The sequence below is a fragment of the Haliaeetus albicilla genome, chromosome 7 (assembly GCF_947461875.1).
Source record: "Haliaeetus albicilla chromosome 7, bHalAlb1.1, whole genome shotgun sequence".
Classification (NCBI taxonomy): domain Eukaryota; kingdom Metazoa; phylum Chordata; class Aves; order Accipitriformes; family Accipitridae; genus Haliaeetus; species Haliaeetus albicilla.
In genome coordinates this window covers 2,635,708-2,658,894 of record NC_091489.1, presented here as the reverse complement: position 1 = coordinate 2,658,894, position 23,187 = coordinate 2,635,708, and the positions used below count along the sequence as shown (strand labels likewise).

Here is a 23,187-nt window from a genome sequence, read left to right as displayed (position 1 = left end):
CCTCATCACCCTGCTTTGCAGGGACCCCGAAACACCGCTACCCCGCTCGGTGCAGCCCAGCCAGGCTAATACACGGGGGAATGAATTTGGAGAGGGGGAAGCAGTAATCCCAGCAAAACCCTGGCATCGCGTCCCTTGTCCCCCGGCTGAGTGATTTGTATGTTATGATAATTATTTGAATGCAGCGAGACTTCCTATTTTAAGTGGGCTTAGTTGGATGTGACAAGCAGGCCATAAAACCGGATAAGTTAATTCTCTCAATTGCTTTCAATGAAAGCAGGGGGGGAAAGGAGGGGGGGCATATTCCAATACCCCGGACCCCAAGCGAAAGGCGTGTGGTGACATCTAGTGGCATTTTGCCTGGATTTGGGGCCATCTCGCTCGTGGGGAGAGGCCACGGGGGTGGCCATGGGCCCCCCCTCCATGCGCTGAACCTGGTGGATGATGGAGCCAAGGTGTAACGAGCTGGGTCGGGGCTCAGCACGCAGCTGCATCCCAGAGTGGGGGGGTTCAGCCCCCCCCCCGGGATCTCCGGTGGGGTGGGCTGAGGAGATGGGCCCCCCAGGGCTCGGCGGTGTTTGACTCCCATTAATAACCCCTCTGGGAGGCTCCCGAGTTGGGAGGGATGGGGATGGGACGGCGGGGTCAGCTGGAAGGCAACGGTCACCCACCGGTCAAATTCAAGCGAGGGCCATCCTTCCCCCGCCGGCCCCCTCGCCCCCCCGGCGGGAACCAATCGTCCAGAACAAGCCCCTGGCAGCCTCATTCCTCCCAGGTAATTTTTATAAATGAGGGGACACCCATCGCAGGCGAGGACAAAAGGGTGGCCGAGCGCCGGGGAGGCAGCGCCGACTATGCCCAGCGGCTGCACGTCCCCAGTGCTGCATCCCAAATTTTGCCCCATCTGTAGGGGCTCCACATGCACGTTCCCGGTGCTGCATCCCAAATTTTGACCCATCCGTAGGGGCTCCACTCGCACGTCCCCAGTGCTGCATCCCAAATTTTGCCCCATCCCTGGGGGCTCCACCTACATGTCCCTGATGCTGTGTCCCAGATTTTGCCCCATGTCTGGGGTCTCCACCTCTGTGTCCCCGATGCTTCATCCCAAATTTTTCCCCATCCCTGAGGGCTTCACCTGCGCATCCCCGATGCTTTGTCCCAAATTTTGCCCCAGCCCCGCTGCTTTCACCCCACACCAACTACCGTGCCAGCTCCAGTCGTGCCACCCTGCTCTCCACGGTGGGTGATCCCGGTCCCCACGGGGCAGCGGTGGCCGTGGTAGCCCCTTCCCCGTGGTTGTGGTACCCCAGTGTCAGCCCTGGCAGTCTGGGGGGGGTGCTGAGATGATGCCCCCCCAGCCCATGAACTTCTCCTGGGCTGGCACGTGGTTCTGCTGGGGGGGGTTAAGGTTTAAGGCATACTCTGACCATTTATTTTGCACTGAAATTTATAATAAATGCTGTTAAAGACTTCGGCTTTGACAGAGGTAATAATAAATTCACTGTTAAAGACAGTAGTTTAATTCCTTATACCCTCCAATACTGCACAGAATAAACTATATTCATCACCGAGTAATTTTTTACCACATAAATCTTTAAAACTAACCGTCGTAGGCTGTTGAGGCTGAAATATTGTGAATTTATTAGATATGCCCATGTAGTATTGGATTCAGAGGTTTCCATTCGAATATATTACAGGGGAAATTTGTGTCTTTAAGTGTGACAATCCTTCCATTTTCCAAAGCCAGCGTTATAACCAGCAGCTCCTCCAGAGTCAACTCTGCCTTTATTAGACAGAGATTTAGTAATGAGCCCCTTGCTAATCTGCCGGAGACATGGGGGTGACATTTGCTGCGATGCCCTGTTTCAAACGGGTGACAAAAAGGAAAAAAAAAAAAAAAAAATCTTTTTGTTTCCAGCCTAACAAATGCCCGACGATTTCCCAGCTTATTTCATAAATGGAAGTGGAAATTTCACTTGGGGTTGCGATGACGGGAAATATTAAAGCGGAGCCTTGTCGTTAAACCCGTCCCTCCCCGGCCATAACTTTCACAGGCTGCTGTCGTTTTATGGATCTACATATTATGTACATATATACGTGCGCGTGCGGGTAGATGGATGCGAGTCATTTTTATTTGGGTGGTGGTTAATCAGCAATAGAGGGAACGGAAGGAGACCTGAGGATGAAACCCCAATTGCACGAAGGCAAAATAGCTCAGGAAGGGTTTAAATCTGGTATCGATTTGCCAAGAGGTGAGAGGCAACACCTCTGCCACCCTCACAACTTGTGATTTTTGTTTGTCTGAGCCTGTTGAGCACCGGTGTTTCGAGCAGGCTTCCTTGTTTCCTTTGCTAATGTAAAATACCAGCAGACAGTAGAAATCTTTGTTCATTAGAGAGAGACGGAGATAATTATAAAACCATCTCCTGGTTCATGAGGCGCGGGTAACATTTAAACCAATTGATGTGGTAACATTTAAAGCAGTTATATTGCAAAATGTCACGTACGGTCTAGTTTCATTAGAGACGAGTTAATAGATGGATGGAATTGAAACTCCCAGGCCTGGACATAAAATTAAAAGTTTCCCTTTGCCATAACTCAGTCTCTCCGGCCGCCGCCGTGCCCTTCCCACGGACCAAATCCCCAAAGGTCTAAAACTTCCAGCGCTTCGTCCTCTCTGCAGCAGTCACAAATCAAGAGTTAAAAATGACAATCACGGACAACACAGAAATCCCGCGGCCGGGGGAAGGGGTGTTCGGAGGAGCCCGGTTCGGAGGATAACAGTAACGCACACAGTTAATATTCAGCATCCCCCATTTGTGCTCTCCTCCACCCGAGGATGCTCGCAAGCCACCGGTGTTTCGCACTCGCTTCTGCACCGTCTCGCCTTTTCTCCTTTTTTTTTTTTTTTTTCCCTTTTCCAAGCTGCTCCATCTGTAAATGAACAAACATCTTGATTTTATAGCCTTTTGCTTTGTAACACGGAGGGGTGGAGGGGAGGGGGGGAAGTAGTGGAATGCCTAAGTAAGACTTTAATTCCAAATTCATTTACGCTATAGCGATGAAGTTGTCACAAACCATAATGCAGTATTTAATTAAAATAACAGAAGTGTATCTAGATATGTCCTGGGGTAGCTATCACCAAATTATAGCCTGCGCTACCCGGATTGTATTTATGAAACGGCGGTGTCTAAGGTACAGCTGAGCGGATGCAAAAGAGGAAACGTTTAAAACATCGTTCTCGCAAAGGCTGCGTCTCTCTCCCCTCCTCTCCTGCCCTTCCCTGCTGTGGTTCCCCACTGATTCGAGACCCTCGGCTTGATTTTGGCTGCGTGGGGGCCCTGGGGGTCCCAGCTCTGGCTCCTGGCCCTGACCTGGGGCATCTAGGGGCTGCCAGTTGTTACGGAAAGGGGCTGGAGAGCTGGGACTCGGGGTCCAGGGCAGAGGGGGGCACCCAGTCCCAGTGACCACCTTGTCCCAGCTCAGGTCCCTTTCCCAGCCCGACAGCAGTGGGTGCACCCACCCCCGGGGGTCCCTCACCCCCTCCCTGCAGCCCTCACAGCAATCCCTGGAAGAAGGATGGGTGGTTTAGGGTCATCGATTAATTAGGAGCGTAAATCCTAATGGAGGAACAAAGCCGCGACTTTTGGGCTCGTTGGGGTCTGGCTTTGCACTTTGCGGAGCGGGAGCGAAGAAAAAGGGTGGTTTTGCAAGTTCCCGGTAAAGTCACGGAGCCGTTGCCTTCGCCGTGTCCCCTCCGCCGGTCCCCATCCCTCCTCCCGGAGCAGCGGCCGCAACCAGCCCCTCGGCTGTCCCCCTCGTCCCCCTCGTCCCCCTCCGCCTCCCCCGGTCCTGTAAGCCCAGCCGAAGAGTTATGAATGAAGGGGAAATAATTGCCATGACCTTTGCAGGGAAGCGGCCCTGGGGGTTACTGTATAAAGATATTTTGATAATACCCATCACGTAATCGGCACTGGCTGCTCCCATCCTCACCCCCCCCCCGGTCTCCTTTCGCAGCTCGGGGAGTCAGGGATGGATGGCTCCTCGCACACGCGCGTGCACACACACATGTACGCAATTATTTCGAGCCCTCTTCACAGGTCACAGGCAGAGTTTAACTCAGATGGCTGCTAATTTTCATCAGGCGTGAGCGTTCAGGACTTTAAAAGCGAAAATAATTGGCTGCAGAACAAATTTAGGAAATGGAGTGTGCGATAAAGCAAATAAAAATCTCTCCCGGTCTTTTTTTCCCCCCCTTCCTGGTGGCGGGCAGGAGGGGGAGAGGACAGGGATAGGTGGGAAGGGAACAGGCCTGATCTTATTTTACCTCCCTTGCAACTTTGCCATTAAAGTTGCACCTACAGCTAGGAAGTTTGTCCGTGAAAAATGGTCATTTTGTTTCCCCTGCTCAAAGCACGTTATTAAAATGCTAATTTAAAAGAAAAAGGAGTTAAATATCTAGCAATGGTGCAGTCTAATTGCAGCCATAATGAGCTCTCTAAATGTGAGTGCCCCTGACACACAGAGAGCATAAACAGCCAGCGAACACATCATTAGTGCTCACGTTCATTTATTCTGCCGACCTGACTATGACCCCGCGGAGGGTCGGGGAAGGAGCAGGTGGATCCGGCTGCGCCGGCCCCCGGGGATGCAGGAAGCGAAGCCGGGAGCGGCTGCCATGGCAACGCCGGGGGATGCTCCAGCCGCCCGACCGACCCACCGACCCTGCGTACCCCCCCTGCACCCCGCAAACACCCCCTGCACCCCCCCACACACACACCCTGGAGCCCGAGCACCCCCCCTGCACCCCGCACCCCCCCCCCGACCCTGTGCGCTCCCTGCATCCCAAACGCTCCCTGCATCCTACACCCCCCCCGCATCCCACACACACACCCCTGGACCCCGAGCCTCCCTCTGCACCCCACACACACCCCCCTGGAGCCCGAACAGCCCCCCCTGCACCCCGCACCCCCCCCCCCCCGACCCTGTGCGCTCCCTGCATCCCAAATGCTCCCTGCATCCTACACCCCCCCCTGCATCCCACACCCCCCCTTGCATCCCCACACACACCCCCCTGGACCCCGAGCCTCCCTCTGCACCCCACACACACACCCCTGCACCCCACACACGCCCCCCTGGAGCCCGAACAGCCCCCCCTGCACCCCGCACCCCCCCCCGGGCCCTGCGCACTCCTTGCACCCCACACACACACCCTGCACCCCCCTCCAACACCCCTGCACCCCCCCCACACACATCCCTCGACCCCAAGCATCCCCCCTGCATCCCTCACACCCCCCTGGACGCCACCCCCTCCCCCGGACCCCGCACACTCCCTGTACCCTACACACACACCCTGGACCCCGTGTAGCCCCCCTGCACCCCTCCTGCACCCCCCACACACACACCCCTGGACCCCGAGCATCCCCCTGCACCCCACACACAACCCCTGCACCCCACACACACACCCTGGACCCCGCACATCCCCCTCTGGACCCCATACACCCCCCTGGATGCCAACCCCCCCCAGACTCTGTGCATTCCCTGCACCCCACGCACACCCCTGCACCCCACACACACACCCCTGGAACCCAAGCATCCCTCCTGGACCCCATGCACCTTCCCAGACCCCACGAACCCCACACACACCCCCTGGACCCCGTACATACCCCCTGCACTCCCCCCTCAAACGCCCCCCACCTCCCTGGACCCCACGCACCCCCGCTGGACCCCGTGCATCCCCCCTGCACCCAACAGACACCCCCAGACCCCACACACCCCTGAACCCCATACACCCCCCGGACCCCACATGCCCCCCCGGACCCTGTGCACCCCAGCCAGACCCCACGCACAGCTGTGGGGTGATTTAGGGGTGATGCAGGACCCAGCAGCCTGGGGAAGGAGGGGGGGGGGGCTCCCAGTGGAGACAGAATCTCAGTTTGGGGTGGAAGGGACCTTTAAAAGTCATCTAGTCCAACCCCCCTGCCACGAGCATCTTCAACTCGATCAGGTTGCTCAGAGCCCCATCCAACCCGACCTTGAACGTCTCCAGCGATGGGGCATCGACCACCTCTCTGGGCAGCCTGTGCCAGGGTTTCACCACCCGCACTGAAAAAAAACAAAAAAATTCTTCCCTATATATAGTCTCAATCTACCCTCTTTTAGTTTAAAAACATTACCCCTATCACAACAGGCCCTGCAGAAAAGTCTCTCTCCACCTTTCTTATAAGCTCCCTTTACGTATTGAAAAGCCACATGGGGAGGGAGGGAGGATCGGCTGTGGTACAATGGGGAAACTGAGGCAGGGAGCAGGGATCCACCTGAACTGGAGCATCTCGGCTCTAAGCCACAGTTGTGCTGGGGTGGGGGGACCCAGGAGGGCCCAGCCACCCCCACCCTGGGCTGCTGCTTTGGGGTGTCCCCCCTCACCCGAGCATCTGCACCCATTTTGCATGTGAAGCTCGGAGCAGGATGGTGCCCTCCGGAGAGAGGAATAACGGCAGCCACACGTGAAAGCGGGCGGCCGAGGAAGGAGATTAATAAAAGCGATTCTTTGGAAATGATTTTTGCTCCATTCCAGCCTGTTTGCTTCTAAACAGCCTCGCTAATCGCCTCCCAGCAACAGCACAATAACTTCCCTCTGATTCCCCCCCCCCTTTTTTTTTTTTTCCTCCTCTCTCTCGCCTGTCCGAGGGGCACAGGAACACCATCCTCAGGAAATATTTTAAAATAAAAAATATCCCAGCCGACACCCCCGTCCCTCACCCTCCCCTCCCTGCACCCCCCCTTCTCCCGTGCACTCTCGATGAACCTGTGATATTGTAGCAATGGCCCTTGAAGTGCAGTGGGGAGGTGATTTAGGAGAATATTAAAGGCAATGTGGAGATTCGAAGGCGCCTCTCTCAGGGAGATCTGGAGAAATACGCAGCACAGATGGGCTGAGCAGATTAAACATTTCCGTCACATTGTTTTCAAATTGTGTTTGCGGTGCCTGAGGGTTGGTACTGCGGTCAGAGCGCGGCAGAGCCGCGCAAAGCTGGGAGCCGCGCGCTTTATGGAATAAATATTAATATGGCAGTTTCACATCGGCTCCCAATCCCATCAGCGCCGCGGATCGGATGCTGCCGCCGCTATTGTCTCCCGGTCCGGCCCCGGCGGCTGGCGGGGCTCCAGCTGCACCTTCTGCCCGCTCCCGTTCTGCACGGGGTCCGGCCATCGCCGTCTGTCTGTCCCGGCCGTGTGTCCCCCACACCGTCCCCCCTTCGGCTGCCGTGTCCTGACGGGGAGCCGGCCGGCCCTTGGGGTGCCCAAAGGGACGTGCGTCCCTCCTGCCCCGGCCGTGTCGGCACCCCCAAGCCAGGTCGTGCCACCGCTGCGAAGCGCTCGGGGTTGGATTGTCATCGGGTGCCCGGGTCCGTGGTGCTGCCTTGCTGGGCTGGTTGGTTGCTTGCTTGTTTTTAATGGGAAATGACTGATGGGCTAAATCCTGAATGCCTTCGGTCAGGCCGGTCTCCCCGCAGAAACCCTGAGAACTCGTCTCAAGGAGGAGCTGCGTTGTCCTTGCCCAGGTGGTCGTTTCTGCCTGGCCTTCCCCAGTCGGGAACCATCACCTTCCTCTCCCTCCATCTCCCCTAGTACTGCTGGCTCTGAGCCCCTTACGTCTTTTAGCTTCTTCCTTCTGGGCTGGGACATGGAGAGCCCCGTAGGGTGGGATGCATGGACTCTGGTGGGATGGGACACACGGACCCCGGTGGGATGGGATGCTCCAGCCACCCCAGTTGAAGCCGGAGCAAGTGGTGCAGGTGAGACAAGGGGAAGGAGCAATGCTCCAGCCCCAGCTGCGTGCCCTCAGCTCCTCGCAGCAGCTGAGAATTGCATCATTAGAAGCAAGTGGGAATCATTTCTTTTTATAGGGATTTACCCTACAAAAGAGCAGCATGGTAGGGGCAGGTAATAGTAGGCCACGATCTGAAGCAAAGGGTGAGTGTTGCCCAAATTAACTTCTCCATGCACTAGGCTGGGTGATGTGCCAAAGAAACAGCATTCCCAGCTGCATCCCTCAGCTGCCACCAGCTCCGAATCCCCCAAGGACAGGTAGCCCCTCGATTTCAGAGCTTGCCACAGCTCTGAGCTGGTTTTCGAGGTAAATAGATGTATAGCTGACCTGGTATAAAACTCCCCGGTGTCAGCCGACCCCTTGCACGCCCGCCATACCTCATCTATGAATTAGATTCCTCCATTTTCCTAACAATAATGTATGACACACAAGCACTAATAATGGGGCCGAGCAATCATAAACCGATAAGTCCCTGACTGATTGGCTTTTCCTTCGGCATCCATCAAAGCGTCATTGATCTTCTGTGCGAAGGGGGGTGATTAATGACCTTCCCGAAGCCCGATGGGGTTGTTTACGAGGGCTGGCGAAGGAGCGCGGTGGCAAGGAGGGCTTGGGAGCACCAGTGGGGAGTAAATATCATCTGCTTGGCAGAGGAAGAGAGCCCGTCCTTCTCGGTGAGGGGCGGGAGGGATGTCGGATGGGACAATTTGAGCTTGGTGGAGCAGGGGAAGTGCTGCTGGAGAGATGTGGCTGCGCATTTAGGGTCCCACGAGGCGGTGGGCCATCTGAGGCTGTGCGGGGGACAGTTGGCCACGTTCCCCTCGCTGCCTTTGTGACTGTGGGCTTGGGCTGCGGGATGTCCCCCCTGATGGGGACAGGGGGAATCTGTAGCTGGGTCATTCGGGGACTCTGCTTTCCCCCTCCTCGGAAGAGCATCGTCTCTCCTGGGTGATGCTGGAGGAGCCGTGGTGCAAAGCAGAGAGAGAAACCAGGTTGTGGTTGTCGTCTTGTTGTTTCTTTTTCCCCCTTTTCCTTCTCCCTTGTCGATGGAGATTAGCAGCATAAAGCTTTTTACGGCCCCGTGCACCAACCCACCATAAAAGCCCTGATTGCGGGCGATTATCTGAACGAGCGTCTGCTTCGGGCTCGCTTGGCACCGGGGATCTCGGGAATGAAACGTGGAGAAATGCTTTGAGGGGGTTTTCTTCCTTCTGGGAGAAAATCACAACATTTGGGGAGCGGAGAGAGGCCATCGCAGCTGTGTAGAGGATGGCTGGGCCAGGGGGATGGTCGCTAGGGTCTTGGGGTGACCCCCAAATCCAGTTCCCTATCACATGCCAGCCTGGAAAGGGCACTGGGTTCCCAGTTTGCTCAGCCCTGCTGCATTTCTGGGGATAGGGCAGAGCGACGGCTTTGCTCTGCCTCCTGGCTGATGCCCGGTGCTGCATGCTGAGGACCCCAGGGGCTCCTGGCATGGCAGCAGCACCCATGGGTGCTGCCTCTGGCACCCTGCCGAGCTCCTGCCACGCAGCCCCTGATGGAGGGTAAGCAAGCGGAGGGGGCAGAGCATCCCGCTCCCCTCTCCTGATGCCGCCGTACCGGCACGCTCGGGGCCCACCAACCTCGCTGGAACAATTATCTTCCCGATTAGTGGGTTTTCAGTCCCTTCCGTAAAGTCTCAGCTAAATTACTTCTCCCCCCCCCCGCCTCCAACCCAGTCCAGGCAGGTACTGAGCACAGAGGGCCCATTAGCATGTAATTAGGTAGATTCCAGCTAAACCATCCTCAGACTCCCTCCTTCTCCTCACCCCCCTCCAAAACCCAGTATCAGGCATCAGCACGTTAGCGAGATGTAAATGAGCACCTCCAGACGAGAGCAGAGTTCACCCTGCACTGGGCTCTGCCTTGCTGTGCCAGTGCACTCCTCGTTTTAATAGTTTAATAAAAATTAGCATAATTAACGAACATCTGTATGATCCAGAGTGGTGCAATTTGGCACTTGGAAACGAGGACTTAAACATTATTGCTGGGAGTTTAATGTTGTTTTAATTCTTTTTGGCACTGCGCAGTGAAATAAACGCTCGGTGCCGCAAGTTCTCGGCTGGCTCTCATTTGCATTTTCCTCCCTTTGATTATGAGCAATCGCGGACTACCCAGCAATTCATCAAAGCAGAAATTATTTTAAAATACCTCATAGTGTTCAGGCTATGGCAGAGCTGGGGGGGCGAGCGGAGGCTGGGGGCTCCCCGTCACGCCTGGGGTGCATCTCGGCCCCTCTGCCCACGGATCTCCAGGCTACAGCAAACAGACCCAGATTTTTTCCTTCTGGTTTTGCAGCAGGATTTTTTTCCTCCCTGGCTGGTGAGGACAGTGGGGCAGGGGGATGGAGCCCCCATCCCTTCCCGCTCCTTCCTTTCCAACAGCATCACGGGGGCTTGACTCAGTGCTGTTTGCTGGGGTGCGGGTCCCTGGGGAGCATCGGGATCCCAATGTTGGGACCCCTGGGACCCTTTTCTGGCTCCGGCAAGGGCAGCACCATCTGCAGAGCTGGAAGCATCGGGAGCAATGTCTGTCTCTGGTGACTCAGCCCCTCTCCCGAGCAAAGCCCTTTTTCCCTGTCGGGAAGCTGGGATGAGCTCGGGGACCCGTTAAACACCCCAGGCAGGCGGGGTAGGGGTCAGAGCTCACGTGGGACACAGGATGGGATGTGCTGCTGTGCACATCACTTTTAACATCTCCTTTGAAAAAAAAGAACCTCCTATTTTGATGGCAAACTTCTTAAGCCTGTATGTGCTAACTCCTCCTCTCTCATGGTGGAGTGGAGATTTTCACTGGTATTATCACCTCCAATGTCTGCTATCAGGGGAAAATCACACATAAATCTGGGGAGGGGACATGTTACCAGGCACAATCCACCTGGAGGGGCTTCACAGAGCTCCAGGCTGGTGCCTGAGATACCCCAAGGGTTGCCATCTGTAACTAAAATACCCCAAAATATTAAGGTGTGAATTAAACACTGAGTTTCCAAGCAAGCCCCAAGCCATGCCCTGCACGACCCAGAGCAAAGGGGGAGAGCGGGGCAGGATGAAGGAGGGGAGTTAGGACAGACAACGAAGGATTTACCAGGGGAGAAGTGCGACTGGGGTATTTTCTGGTGGGACTTGGGGGGCTGCTCTCTGTAGATCCACGTGCCAAAGGAAGGGACCTGAGCCGTGTCCCCTGCCCCGGCACTAAATCCGCACCTCTCCGGCTGTGTCTCGCCAGGAGTACAACGCGTATGGCTGGTGGGTTGGAGAGCTCAACAACGTGGTCGGGATCGTCCCAAAGGATTACCTGGTGGCTGCCTACGACCTGGAAGAGTGATGAGGACCGCGGCACCCCAGGTGAGAGGTGGCACCCTGGGGTGCACCTACTGGGGATGGGGCATGGAGGTGGGTGCTGGGGAGGCAGCTCCGTTCCTAGGGTGCTCCAGCATCTCCAGGGTGCAGAGCCTTGAGGACTGTCTTTGGCTCCATCTCCTGGTCTCCGTTTTACGTGGGAGCAGGCGAGACCGGGAACCACAGCTGCAGTTCAGGGACAATGCCACCCTACCCAGTGTCTCTCCCTGGATTTCAAGTTCTTCAAGCTCCATGGGAGAAACGTGGTAAAACCATGGCAGCCACCTCCATCGGACCCGGGGAGCTGCGTGTCACTGGCTGTAACACCAACGCCGACAGCAAGCGCTGCGTATGCAGTGTTTTTCTCCCAAACAAAACCCATTATGGAGGCATGTGGCAGATGGGGAAACTGAGGCACAGGTCAGGGCTAGGGAAGTGGAGGGGGTCTGCAGCTGAGCTAGAAGCAGAGAGTCCTGACACCTGCCTGGGGCAGGGAGACCTCCACATTCACCCAGAGATCTCCCACCCTCGTTATCCCCTCTGCGCCTGCGAGCCACCGACATGCGAGGCCACGTCAGTCCCAGCCTGCATCTCGGTGTCCCCTTCCCCGCCATCACCCGTGTCTCTCTCCCTCCCCAAATCCAGGTGCTTCTCTCTCCCTGACCACGCTGAGATACCAGCGACACCGTCCCCACCACCAGCCTCCCCTTGCTACAGGCACCCGTTGCATGAAGAGACCCACATCCCATCACCCAGCCATGCACGGTGTCCCAGAGCCCTGCTCTGCCCCACGGTACCCGCTGCGATGCCGTCGGGCCACGGCAGGCTGGCAACCCACAATAAAGCAGTTTTCCTCTCCATGCTTTGCTGCTCCAGACTTCTTTGCGGGTCTGGAGCCGGAGCTGGGTGCGGGCAGTAGCCCCTCGCCTCCATCCCCAGCTCTGAGCATCCCCAGAGCCCTCCGGTCCAGGCCCATCCCAGCCCAGGACTGAGGATTAACCCAGCACATCTTCCTCCTCCTCCTCCTCCTCCTCCTCCCGCACTTGGCTGAAGGGCCACTAGATGGTGGTAAGTACCTGCTGACTGCAGCCTTCCCGGGGAGGGTGCCCAAACCCCCTGGGCTGCACCAGAGAAGCCCCCCCGGTACCCACCAGCCCTCGGCCAGCAGCACCTGGGGTGCGCTGGTGCCGAAACAGGAGCATCGCCCATGGGGTGAGCCCAGGTATCGGCCAAACGGCTGTTCCGAAGCACAGCTGTGCAGACGTTTGGAAGCCAGGTGGGACCAGGGGGACCCCCATGGAACCCCGGGGGATGCAGGGATGCAGCCAAACCCATCCTGGTGCCTCACCAGGCTCCCACACATGGCCTTGCTTGTGCCCACAGAGGCACCTCCCTGCCGGGCATGTCTTTGGCGTAGAGGATGGGTTTGGGTTGCCCAGAGCTCAGCTTGGCAGGGCATGAGCTCGGCTCAAATCCCTCCAGCGTTCCTAAGCTGCTTTTCCAGCCCTAGCTCTCCACAGCATGGGTGACCCTGAGCAGCCGTGGGAGCCCGTGCCAGGGCACCCAGAGAGAGAAACGGTCCCTCCGCTCTGCCCCTCGGCATGTCAGCCCTTCCCTGTCTCTGTTTCCTCATCCATGAGCATCTTGCAAGGAACAGTTCATTTGGGGGGCAGCTGCAGGGCCAGTATCCATCTCTCCAGCATCATTCCCGGGAGCCTTTTGGGATCCCAGCGGGGAGGAACCAATGCTCTCGCCCAGGCGGATGCTCTGGTGCAAAAAGGACCAGGGCTTGGGACTGACTGGATACATCTGTCCCAGCCCAACGTATAGGAAACAGCCTGGCCATTTGCACCCTGTTACCACTCCCGATGCTCAAGCATTGGGAGGCCTGATCCTGCCCCAGATCCACCGACTCACCCAGGACTCCAGAGCTGAGACCTTCACGCTCTGCTTGAGAAGGGGCTGGGGAGATGGGAGGCAGGATGCTTTGGCCAAGCATGGGCTGCTCCAGCCCTAGGTAAGAGCAGGAGCCCCCCCAGCATGGTGCGTTGCATCGGGGTGGCGGGGGGGAGACAGGGAAAGCACCACGGTTTGTTTGCATAGACTTGAGAGACAGCTTTCCTGGGGGGGGGGTATTGTGGATGTGCTGTCTGGAGAGCCTGGCCCACTTCCAAGCAGCAAGGCTGTTTTTCTGGCAGGCGGTGGAGAGGAGAGAGATGTGCCAGGCTGCGAGGGCACAGGGAGGGGGCCGAGCTGTCCTCGTCTGCTCCGGGTGGGGAAGGTTACCTTGAGCGGCTCTGCGTGCCCACCGTGTTCATGACCCCACACAGGTGATGAGGTTACGGCTCTGTGCCCAGAGCTGACTCACCGGCTACCAAAATCCCCAGCACGGTAGTTGCCTGCAGACATCAGGCCACGGAGGGGTTGAGCCCACCCCATGCGTGGCAGAGGGGACTGTCACCCCCCCCCCAGGGCCATTGCCCCCAGCCTCTGCAGCAAAGCAGCCCTGGGGGTCACCGATGCTCAGCTCCCTATGAGCAGGAGCAGGGCTGCTTCCCCCCCCCCGCCACCCACGGCCAGGTCTGCCTCTGAGTCACTGTTTTCCCGACAGCTTTGCAAAGCTGATCAACACCACTAAAAATAATTTCCGCCTGGCTCTGAAACGCAGCCAGCAGCAGGGCTGCAGCCCCGAGGGGGAACGATGGGCACCACAGAGCCCTGCGAGGAGGCAGGGGAGGGGATGGAGCCTTTCCTCCAGCAGCCCCACGGCCTGCCCTTTCCAAATCCACCTTCAGAGGGAAGCCCCGGGACCGGCTGGCTCCTGGCAAGGCGTCAAGCCAAGGATGCGGCAGTGCCAGGCCAAGCTCACGGTGCAAACCGTGCTGGGGGACCGCGGGGAGTCAGGGGCAGGATACGGCCCCAGCTGAGGGCACGTTGCCTGCATGAGGCTGCGCCCAGGCAAAGGCCAAGCGTGGGCGAGGGCACGCGTGGGCACAGGAGCAGGTCCGTGGGCACAGCTGGCCTCACAGCTGCGCCATTTGGAGCCGCACACTCATGAATATGCATGAATATGCATGAGGGGGGGCAGCCAATGGCAGCGGCGCTCCGGCGCACCAGCAGCTGCCAGCCTTCGCAATGAACTTCTCCTGACATTTCGGATGCGCCTCGACGGGTTTCCAACCCTCCTCCCTCCCCCTCCCCAGTGTGTCTTGGCCCCCGTGTGGGGCCGAGACCCCCTCCACAGCTGGGCCCAGCACCACAAAACCCGCTTCAGGGCCAAGGTGGGACCTGTCAGCCCTGCCTGTCCTCTGCCAGCACCCTGGGGCTCACCCCAGCATCCCATGCTGGCCCCAGGGACCTCTCTGCTGTGCAGGGCAGAGTCAGCCCGGATGGTTTCAGCAGCTCCAGCCCCGTGGTGAGAGGTGCAATAACCCCCTCTTTTCCCTAAAGCCATCTATCTGCAATTAGCTCGGCCTCAGCTCAGCTCCCTCCACCCACGCAGCGAGGACAGACATTGCCAGCAACCAGTAAGTCTCTTCTACTTCATTTTTATTTCAAGTCAGAGCACGTCGGCTCTGCCTTCACCAGTGCTGAAGGGTGGGAGGAAAAGGTGCAGGAGAGCACAGGGAGAGGCATCAAGAGTAGCCAGAGCCCAAGCACTGCCGGACACCGACTCCAAGGCAGCTACATGCTCCTTTTTTCTGAGCAAACTAGATCCTGGCTGCAAGACCCCCATTGCCTCCTGTGCATGGCAATTGGTGTGCGAGGAAGGAGCCCATCTCAAAGGGGCACCCCCTCAAAAGGGCAGGGGAGACAAACTGCCCCCCCCTCCACCTCCCCACCAACTCATTCCCCTGCCCCATGCTCCCAGGGGGAAGCTCATCTCTGTCCCAGCTGCAGGCAACCTGCGGAGCGAGCTGTGCCAGAAGGCCCCAGGTGTGGATACGGTATCTGCACCCCACATGTGAGCTCCGGCTCCACACAGCTGAGACCACACTCCCCAGGAGCTGCACAGCGCGGCTGTTATCGGGGAAATGCAGCCTCCCCTGCCTGCAACGCGGAGGGGAACATGAGACAAAACTGAAGAGACTCGCTGAGCAGTGGCCAGCCCCTGCTCCCAGCGTGCGGCTCCACCAAGGAAAGCCTTCCTCCATCATGCTGGACCTGAGCCAGAGTATCCCACCCCACCCAGGGCCAGGGACATGCCAAAACCACAGAGCCTCGCTGGCACTGCCACCTAACTAAGCCCTGCTACTGCTCCAGTCAGAGAGCAAAGGCCATGGGAACAACAAACACAGGTTTCACTAACCACTAGATCCGTTCTCCAAAGAGAAGAGCGATACAAACACACTGCCTGGGACATCAGAGACAGTCGAGAGTCAGCAGGGAGAGAGCACATGAGCCCCGGACACCGCAGAGCCCGGGACAAGGCCATGTTCCCAGTACAGCCCCAGTCCCACCAGCCTGGACATCCCTCCAGCTCAGCAGCGGTCCCTCTTCCAGCAAGGGCTGCAGGTCCCAGGGAAGGCAGGCGAGGTCGCTAGAGCCGTTTACTGCATCTCACGCCGTCCACCCAAGGGCTCAGCTGGTTCATCCGGACTGTCCGAGTGGGTATCATCCATGCCGAAGTCGCTCCAGTATGGGAAGGTCTCTAGGCAGCTTGGACCCTGCAGGCTTCCCAGGCCGGCACAGCTGGAAAGAGAGAACAGGTCAGAGCAGAGAAGGGATCTGGGGAAGATGCAGGGCCCGAGTTGCCCACATGGCTCCAAGTCAACCACTGCCTCCTTGACGCAACCGCTTCTGCACAGCAGAGGCTGCTTCCCCTCTGCACAGCCCCACCACAGCCCTCAGCTTCCAGCCAGCTCAGCCACAGAAGCAGCCACTCACCGTCGCATGCAAGCCCAGAGCAGGAAAGGGGGGGAGACTGTCACCGGTGAGAGGCAGATGGGGCTGGCAGCTGAGATGCAGGAAGCCACGCTGCCTGGGTACCTACCCATTAGCCTGGGCTGCTGCGCTCCCTCAAACCCCTTCCTTAAACCAGAAGGGCTCTATTTAAAAACAGGTCTCTCGCTGGAGTCCAGACACCTCTTTCTTCCTGCTATTTGAAAACCAAGATGAAGAAACATGGGCACTGGGTGGTGCAGAAGGCCAGACACAGCCTCCTGCTTAGGTAAATACCTCATCTGAGGGGCAGGGGGACCCCAAGCGTCTCTGCCAGACACACCAGGCTACCAGCAAGCACAGCCAGGGACCCCGTGCCTGCCACAGGACTCAAACACACAGGCGTTGTCTGGGCTTGTTCATCTTCTTGCAGGGAGCTGCAGCAGTGGTAGATTGAGGATGCCCTCCTCTCCCACCAGGTCAGCTGCCTCCCCAGGTGCAGAAAACCTCCAAATGGCTGCAGAAGGGGCAGCCACCCCACAGGGAGATGCCCGATTAATTCCCCAGCTCGCAGCAAGAACTCTGAAGCTCTGATGGGCACGAGGAACTGCAGAACCCACTCACGCTGCGAGGACGAAGGCAAGATGCGCAGAAAGCCTGAGCTTTGAAAGCTTCCAAAGGCTCCTCACTCCCCAGAGATTAAGGGAGGAAAGCAGCTGAAGACCTTTGTAAATCTCAGCTTAAGTTGTTCTGAGAGACTCGAGCTCTTTTCGGCTAAGTCTTGGCCAGGACAGGTCACCCTCCCGGGCAGCCTGGAGGGCAGTACAGGAGACTCCTGGTGACAGCCCAAGATGTCCAGCTCCTATCGCCTGACCCCCAGGAATCCTGCCCATTCAGCGTGCAGGGCTGGGGAACACGTGCTCAACTTCATTCCCTCAAACGACTGTAGTAAGGATGGGACAGGGAAATTCAAAAACATTCAGGGGTCTCTAGAAAGCCTGGCAGCTCCTCTTATTTCACAGCAGAGGCTGTTCCCTACTGGTGAAAGTCCCTTGCACAAGCACCAACCATTTCAAATCAGGCTGTAGTCAGACACACAGCTGCAAGCACTGACAAGGGGAGGTGGAGACAGCAAGTCACCAGCTGCCTCCCAGCACTGCCAGTAGCCAGGCCTGCTCCAGCCAGCACAGAGCAGGTCCAGGCACAGCAAGGGAGCTGGGGGCTGCCCCGCTGGTGGCACCCCTGGGCCTGTCCTTCCCTGCCTGCATTACCTGCCATGCAGGTCCCCTCCCGGCAGCAGCGCGGGGCGGCTCTCTTCCTCCTGCACCCAGCCGCAGTTGGACATGGCATAGTGCAGGATGGCTTCTGTCACTGTCTGCGAGCCCTGGCCTTGTACGCACGCCTCTATCTCGGGTACCGAGAGCTGGCTCTGCAGGAAAAGGTGCAGCCGGCTGTCGGAGAGGAGGACCACGTTCTGCACAACCCTGTGCACAAAGAGAGGAGGGTGAGTGAGACAGGCGGCCAGGAGCACAGAGGACACTGAGCCCTGCCCCACAGCACCAGGGTGACCGTCGGCAGCTCTACTGCCACCTCACAGCCAGCATCTTCTAAGCAAGACTGGAGCAGTGTGTCCTCTCCCTCCATCCAGCCCTCACAAATGCTCTACTCACTTCTCCAGGAACTGCTGCAGCCCCTGTCTCCGCTTCTCGATGAACTCATCCGTGCTGCCCACGAAGAAGGTTGATTTCCCGGGCAGCTCTGGGACAGGCCTGCAGGCACAGAGCAGAGAGGCGGCAGTTCAGGGTCGGATCACCCCAGCACCAGAGCAAGGAGACACGGGGGCACCGTGGCAGGAGCAGCCAGGACCCTGCTTTGTGCAGGGCTGGATCCTAGGAGCTCAGGTATCCCAAGTTTGTGTCTGGGGTTTCTATCCACATCTGTTCAGAGTTCATGTGTGTCCCCCAGGGCAATGGGAAAGTGTCTGGCTGCAGGAGGGGTAAGGGAGGGAGAACAAGGCATGCTTACACCAAGCCAGCATTCTTCTGGAGCTGCCTCCTCAGCCACACGAATTCACGGTACCGGCGCCGCACACATGAGGTCTTGGCAGTAAAGGCCTTGCTGTTGGTCTGCAAAAAAACCCCACCATGGAAATAATCCGCATGATTGAGGGACAGCAAGGCAGAGGAGGGCAGGATCTCACCTGCACAGACCTCTGAGCTCTGTGACTAAAGGATCCCCTCAAAGCTTTGTGGAGCTGAAAGTGCCTGGAAAACCTGAGCAGGCTCCAGGGGAGAAGGTGGGTCTCAGACCCACACGAAGACAGCACAGAAGGAGGGATGGGCTGCTGAAGGTTCCCCCCTTCATGGCTCCTTCCATCCCCATTCAGCACAGCCAGACATGGTCAGACAACTCCACTCATGAGCCTCACGTATGGCACAATGGAGCTCTGCAGCTCACCCCTCTCCCCCAGCCGCAACTCACATGGAGGAAGATTTTATAATCCACATAAGAGTTCCAGGAGCCTTCGTTCTGCACTCGGGGGTCCTGAACACGCACCGTGGTCAGCTCCTACGGCAGAAACACTGCCTAAGTGCCAGCATCACCCCCTTCGCAGGGCTCAGAGGAGCTGCCGGGGACAGGTGCCAATGACCACACTGGCTTGTCCGGCCATCCTGCCCCAGGGGCAGCACAGACACCTCCAGCCTCTCCCATCCCTGTCACCAGTTGCCCCTCAGCTCCACCCCATGGACCCTGCCCAGCGTTCAGCACCTCTCACCCCTCGACACAGCACTCAGCCAAGACCACCAGCTCCAGCGCTGCCAAACCCCACCCAGGAACAGACAAAACCCATGTCAAAAAGGGTCTTACTTCCTCTCTGTTCTCCAACATCCTAGAGCCAGAGCCCAGCAGGAAACATCTGTACAGAGAAAAAAGGATTTAGTAAGACAAGATCAACACATCAGGGTCTCCCATGCACTCTGCATCCCCCCAGGCACCTCACACCTCTGTCCCATCCAGCAGGCACCTCTTCAGCCCCCACATCTGCATTCAGCTGCCCTCCCTGATCCTCTCCCCTCAGCCACAACGAAATAAAGTGAATGCATTCAAATCCAGCAGTCCGCAGGGGAGAGAGCATCCAGCATGGATCTCCCATATGCTCCTGAGGCAACGTGGCCTGTTAGGCTCTCGCTGGGGTGTGCTGGAGACTGCACTGCGACCAGAGCCAGAGCCTGCAGCACCTCTTTCCTCCACAACTCCTCTTCAGGTCACCCCTACCCACAGGGAGGCACTGGGATCCTGCAGCCTTCTGGAACAGCACTCAGAAATCCCTGGATCACAGAGGTGAGCAGGGATCCCAGCTCAGACAGGCTGTAAGCACCTGAGGACGGGACAGGGCAGCCAGCCGCTCCTGCTAAGCTGCCTGCCCTCCTCTCCCACAGCACATCCCTGCTCCCAGGCAGATAACTGGGTCTCTGGGAGAGCCGGACACAGCTCCCGGAGAGCTTTTCCCCCACCGTAACTCCTGTTAGCCAGGAACAGCCTCCTCGTTGCACAGCACCAAGACCCCGGGTCACCAGTTTGCTCCTGCAGAGCCAGAACTGGCAATGCAGGAGGGAGACAGGGTGGAAGAGCCCAGCCCACTCCCTGCATGGGCAGGTTTGCACTGAAATGCCAGGGGAGCCGGTTTGGCTGGGGAGGAGAAAACCCTGCTTTTATCAGAGTTTCCTTCTCCTACAGGCCTCCCTCTCCCCTCACTGCCTGCCCAGCATGAGCTTGGCTGGGCCATCCAAGCAGGTAAAGCAGCCAGCCCACACCAGGACCCTGCTGCCCCTCACCAGAGGAACCTGCTTTTCTCCTGCATAGATCAGACCCATTCCTCAGCTGCCACCTCAGTAAGTCTCTCATTAGCACCAGACAGAGATATGATGTTTCTCTCCAGCTCTTTCCCAAGTCACCTGAATAAGCAGCAAACTTGGTACCAGATTTCCCCACCTGGCTAGGTTTTGTATCCGCATTGTGACCGCTCTCCCTTGTGCCCCTCCCCAACCTCCCTTTCCCCTTCTCCCAGTGGGAGCTGGGAGGTCAACGAGCATTGATGAGGCCCTCGGGGAGCCACAGAGGTGCCTGGTGCCCCCTGTGCTGCCCAGTTTTCCCAGCTCAGCTGCGCCACGAGCTGCCTGCACGCTCCCATCACACCAGCCGCTTCCTCCGCCACATCCCTCCGGCGCTCCCAGGTCCTGCTGGACCGTGTCAGCTAATTTGCTCCACCATTACGTGCTCCTGCAGTAATTCCTGTTCTACAACAACACCATGAACACAGTGCCAGGGCTTGGGGGGAAGGGGACAGCGAGATAACCCCACCACCATGCAATAAATGCACAGTCCAGACAGCGAAACCCCTCTGAGACAGAGTTCATTCCCCACCCTGCAGACGCACTGTGTGCACACAGACCAGGAATACTCATCAGGGGGAGCTGGAAGACCAAGCATGTCCCGTGTCCTGGTTTCACCTCCTCTGCGGGATTGCTTGCAAGAGGTTTTGGAGGCCCTGGGATGAACCGGCAGCACAGAACTTTGCCTGTCACAGCCCAGGCTCCCAAGGGACACAGCTGCCTGATGGCAGAGGCGACGCAACCCTTCACCTGTTCCCCATTCCTGGAGTCTTGCCTTTTAGGCCATGAGAGCTGCCAAGTGTCAGGCAGCACTGGAAACCCAGCCTTTATTTATACGCTCAGATGTGAGGCAAAGCTCTTCTGAAGACGAAGCTAATTTTAGCTGGGACAAGGGGAGGGGTTGAGCCACAAACCACATTTTAAAAATCTGGCTCCACCGGTTTGCAGGTACTTTCTGCAAGACTTCAGCCATCCGATTCCACCCGCAGAGCACAGAATGCATTAATAAGAGCAGAGAAGAGTTTCAGGATAGACAGCAAGAGACCCAGGCCCGCTCCAAGATGTCTCTGAGTAACTGAACTCCCGCTGGAGTTGGGTCAGACTGCTGCTGTTTCCAATTTGAGCTGTAAGGGGGAGGGCGAGGGGAACCTACCAAAAAAAAACCCCACGCTTCAGCACACATGATTCTTCCCCTGGGAGAGGAAGGGAGTGAAGGAGCCAAATGTGACATGAGTCACTTTGCTCAGCACAGTAATGGGGGAGCTCCGATCCTCCCCCGTGCTGGGGGCTCCCAGCCAGAACCAGTTCAGCAGCAGAACTTGACCATTATGTTCCCCAGCCTCCCCAAGGGACGCTGCCGTCGTCCCATTGCTTTTAGAGCTCTTGGCTCTGCGTAACAGCCCTGCCTAGATTAAAAATGCAGGAGGGAGAAAAGAGAGACTCAGAAATTGCCTAATGGAACAGCAGAGGGTTGCCAGGAAAAAGAATTTAATTTCCTAGCTACTGAAAGGGTGCTCCAAAGAGCGGAGAGAGCTAGGCCGGGGTGGGGGCAGAGATGGCTCTCTGCAGTCAGCAAGGAGGTGGACAGGCTGCGGGGAAAACTGAGATCAGAGTCTGAGCACTCACATCTTTATACTTTGATCCAGAGTTGTACCAAGAAACACATAATCTTATTTACGCTTTATTGGAAGTTAATTGACCTTAACTTGATAAATCAACTTAAACCCAATGGAGAAGGCAGCTCTGAGTTAGCTTTAAACAGTTACACCAAATCCTCTTTTAGGGCTTTTGCTTAAAGCCTCAGTTTAAGGGGCCCTGGGATATGTGGTTTGGGTTTGGTTTAATCTTCCTACAATTTGCATTTCAGTGTTTCCAGGGCTCACGCTTTCAATGTCTTCTAGCTAGAAGGACACAAGAGGTGGCAGCCACACAGAAACACCCCACACCCATGCTCCTGGAGCCTCACGACTTTCACCTGCCCAGGCTAGGGCAGCCTGGGTACTTAACGAGCCACAGACGTGGTCCAACTCCAGGTGGATTGCCACCCCCAGCCCTGTACTCACCCTGCTGACAGAGAAAGTGTTTGTTTTTCTCTCTCGCTTGCTATCTTTTTTCTTCCTTGCTGACTCAAACACTTCCTTAATAGCAGCCTGTAACCCTCCATAACAGCAGGACCTGCATCAAATACTCTTTCCTAAGTAGTACACACCGGTGATAGTTTAGTCCAGCTTGGAGCTCCCTCCCCCAGCTCCATTCCCTCTGCAGCTCCAGGCTGGCCAAGGCTTCACATCCATCTGCTCAAGCCCAGCACTGCTCCAGGCAACATCCAGCCACACAAGAGTCTCTCGCGTTTTGAAGAAAGCCTCACAGAGGAGCTCCACAGCAGGAAAAAAGGGAACAAGTCCCATTTGTTTCTGCTTTTGCTTGTCACACTTGGACAGAGCTGTCCACAACCAACACCAGAGCAGGTTCTCTGAGGTTCTTTTCCCACACGGGAAGGAAAGGGCTCCCCATCCCAAATCAGGACACCCCCCCTTAGTCCACCATTGCCCACTGGAAGGGGATGTCCCCAACCAGCCCAACGTCACAGCATTTCAACACAAGGCACGGACACTGAAAGGGGATGTCCCCAGCCAGCCCAACACCACAGCATTTCAACACAAACCCCAGATGCTTGACCACTCTAATATCAGCCCAGCCCAACCACCCCCCTCTGTGAGAACGGGGCTGGGGCTGGGCCCCGGCACCGCTCTACCCGCTCCACAGCTCCGGCCCGGTCCCGCAGCAGCCGGCCACGGTTCTCGGGGCTCGATACCACTGTAAGGAGGCTGATTTGGTCAACCGCCACCTCGGCCCAACCCCGCCGGGAAAGGCCGCAGCAGGGGGCGAGGCCCAGCCCCGCCGCCCCAGCACCGGCCAGACCCGGGCCCTGCTCCACCGCCCCGAGCGGGCCAAGGATCCCCCGGTAAGGACCGGAGGCTGTCTGCCGCGGGGCCCAGCGGACCCCCAAGCCCACCGCCGTCGGTAGACCCTCACCCCGGGCCTACCCCTCCCTCAAAACCCCCCTCACCTCCTCCAGCAGGCCGCGGCCCCTTTAAGCGGCGCGGCGGCGCGGCGGCCTTATAGCGAGGGCGGTGCTTTCTTCTCCCCCCCCTCCTTTCCCTTCCGGCGCGGGGCATGCTGGGAGTTGTAGTCCACCCCC

The 23,187-nt window shown here is 57.7% G+C and overlaps 2 protein-coding genes across 2 annotated transcripts in view; one reads left to right on the top strand and one right to left on the bottom strand.

Moving 5' to 3' along the window:
* Window positions 1-12,158, top strand: part of SKAP1 (src kinase associated phosphoprotein 1) — a 150,869-nt gene extending 138,711 nt beyond the window's left edge. Inside the window, exons 11-12 of the mRNA XM_069786505.1 lie at window positions 11,099-11,217; window positions 11,857-12,158. Coding sequence (XP_069642606.1) covers window positions 11,099-11,197 — 99 coding nt within the window. The 3' untranslated portion in view covers window positions 11,198-11,217; window positions 11,857-12,158. The remainder of the gene's footprint in view (window positions 1-11,098; window positions 11,218-11,856) is intronic.
* A 2,585-nt stretch (window positions 12,159-14,743) lies between these two features.
* On the bottom strand, window positions 14,744-23,155 carry SNX11 (sorting nexin 11). The gene is made up of 7 exons (XM_069786503.1): window positions 23,056-23,155; window positions 18,961-19,009; window positions 18,574-18,660; window positions 18,118-18,218; window positions 17,763-17,861; window positions 17,364-17,576; window positions 14,744-15,903 (listed from the first exon to the last, which is right to left on the bottom strand). The coding sequence occupies exons 2-7, from the start codon at window positions 18,979-18,981 to the stop codon at window positions 15,762-15,764; spliced, it is 663 nt and encodes a 220-aa protein (XP_069642604.1). The 5' UTR covers window positions 18,982-19,009; window positions 23,056-23,155; the 3' UTR covers window positions 14,744-15,761.
* Window positions 23,156-23,187: the final 32 nt, after the last annotated feature.

Coding starts and splice junctions, on each gene's coding strand:
- SNX11 (XM_069786503.1), bottom strand. CDS start 18,981: ATGTTGGAGAACAGAGAGGAA. Junction 17,862..18,117: donor CAGAAGAATGCTGGCTTGGT/GTAAGCATGCCT, acceptor CTGTGCCTGCAG/GCCTGTCCCAGAGCTGCCCG. Junction 17,577..17,762: donor CTGCAGCAGTTCCTGGAGAA/GTGAGTAGAGCA, acceptor CTTTGTGCACAG/GGTTGTGCAGAACGTGGTCC.